This window comes from Sphaeroforma arctica (assembly GCF_001186125.1).
Source record: "Sphaeroforma arctica JP610 unplaced genomic scaffold supercont1.5199, whole genome shotgun sequence".
NCBI lineage: Eukaryota > Ichthyosporea > Ichthyophonida > Sphaeroforma > Sphaeroforma arctica.
In genome coordinates this window covers 1-2,070 of record NW_014035359.1, presented here as the reverse complement: position 1 = coordinate 2,070, position 2,070 = coordinate 1, and the positions used below count along the sequence as shown (strand labels likewise).

Below are 2,070 nucleotides of genomic sequence, written 5' to 3'. Positions count from 1 at the left end.
GATACTTGAAAGACGTACCTAGATTGCGTACCCGTGGTGTAGAATATGAAGCTGACAAGCTGATTGCTCACGTCTGAGACTATCGCTAGAAATATTGTTGTTCAATTGTCAGACATTTAATACCGCGTGATAGTTGTATGTATGATGTAAAAGTGTCCATATTCGTGTGTATCTGTACAACACATATTTGTTCAATTTTCAGAAGGCTATGGCCTAAGCACAAATATATAAATAAATGAGACAGGGGAGTTGAATATGCCGGCCTCCCAATCAAGCTCTACATACAAATGACAACATTTCTTAGTCCTTTTTTTTGATTATTATATATACGTACATCCTCCGGTATATAATAAATATCCATGGTCCTGTGCAAGTATCGACAGCCTGAAGTAGAGCCATCGATTAGTAGATTCAGGATTTCCTAGTGCTATGACCATCATCTTCTTTGTATAGTAAATAGACACACTACGTCTGTACTCATTCTTAACTACAATCCCAGCCTATTTTCTAGCAAGAATTGCGGCAGCTACAGTAGCAACAGCAGCGTCAACATGGATATGGAAGAGACCACTGAGGAGGGCTGGAGCGTGGCCCCTCCTAACACTAACACTAACACTAAAACTGGTAGCACTGCTGCCACGCACGGTCACTATGGCAACATGACGATGACGTTCAATACCCCCTCCACGCATACTAATGCTTTTGCGAATAGCCAGAATGCAGGTGCACATACACAGGCCTTTGGGAGAGGGGCATTGCATTTTTCAGACAGTGACATGAAGATGGGTGATAGCACGGACATTGGTCGGGCAGAGCCTTCGTTCGGTGCTGCACATACAGCTGCAACGCGCGACAAGCGGGGCAATATGACCATGGCATTCAATAACAGTAGCAAAACCAATACCAACAACAATATTACCCATAACAAGATCGCATCTACCAACAGCAATCTGCGTACAAGTGCTCCGGTGTCACAGCCACAGCCACAGACCCAATTGGTTGGGTTAGCCATCCCCAACAATAGCAATAGCTTGCACACAAATGTGAATACTGTAGGGGCTTGGGAAGCGTCTTCCTTTGACAATGGCAGTACGGCTGCAACACGCGATCGGCGAGGTAACATGACGATGACATTCAACAACAAACCCACTACTATACAAGGTGCGCAGGCAAGCAGAGACACTGATAGAGCTCACACAGCCACGGCAGCTGCATTCAATACCGACGGGTCTGATCCTACCGACGGATATACGAGTGCACATGCTAGAGAGGTTAGAGATAGTACGGAGGATGGCAGGCAGCAACCTACTTTTGGCAAAGCCGGCACAGCAGCAACGCGCGATCGACGTGGTAACATGACCATGACGTTCAACAACAATCCCGCACCTACTTCTACTGTCACTGGAGAGCCTGCAGGGGACACAGGCGGAGCTATGGCTGACCCCGAAAATGTACCACGCGCGTTTCATACGGATACCAGTACTGCTGGAAAGGGGGGACCACGGGCTTTCACCCAGGATACGGGGAATGTTGGTGAAGAAAAGAGGAAGGCGAGCGCAGACAGTAACCATAGCAACACCGCATTTGGGGGTCAGGCCCTTGGTGCATCGCTACGTTCGAGATTGGGCCCTGCACCTGCACCTGCACCTGCACCACAGGGACTGGGGGTGGGTACGGATGTATCGGCAGAGGGCGAGTCAAAGAAGGCTGGCACATCCACTATGGAGAAGCTCATACAGATGAACGATGGCAAGCGACTGGATGCAGACGACCTACGCAGCCAACGCTTCAATGCGAGCGATCAGACTGTGACGGAATGGAAGAAGGTGCGGTGATGTGGGGGTGTGGGTTGGTTGTAGGTGTGCGGGGTTGTCGGTGTGTGTGTTCTACTGGTTGGTATTGTATGGGGTTTAGTGTAGCGGCATTTGACTATGTTCAGTGACAGTATGGGGAAACGCGAGTGTAGAGTTAGAGCTATTTGTGGACTGTTCGATGACACCACCTCTAGGTATACCCAGCTTATCCATACGCTGATGAACGCTGATTTCTGATGGCAGCTTTAAGCTTATA

The 2,070-nt window shown here is 48.6% G+C and overlaps 1 protein-coding gene across 1 annotated transcript; it reads left to right on the top strand.

Moving 5' to 3' along the window:
- Positions 1–540: 540 nt before the first annotated feature.
- On the top strand, positions 541–1,835 carry SARC_14858 (hypothetical protein; the record flags this gene model as incomplete). Its single annotated transcript, XM_014291011.1, has 1 exon — positions 541–1,835. Exon 1 carries the CDS (start codon positions 552–554, stop codon positions 1,833–1,835), a length of 1,284 nt encoding a protein of 427 aa, XP_014146486.1. The 5' UTR covers positions 541–551.
- Between the last annotated feature and the right edge of the window lie 235 nt (positions 1,836–2,070).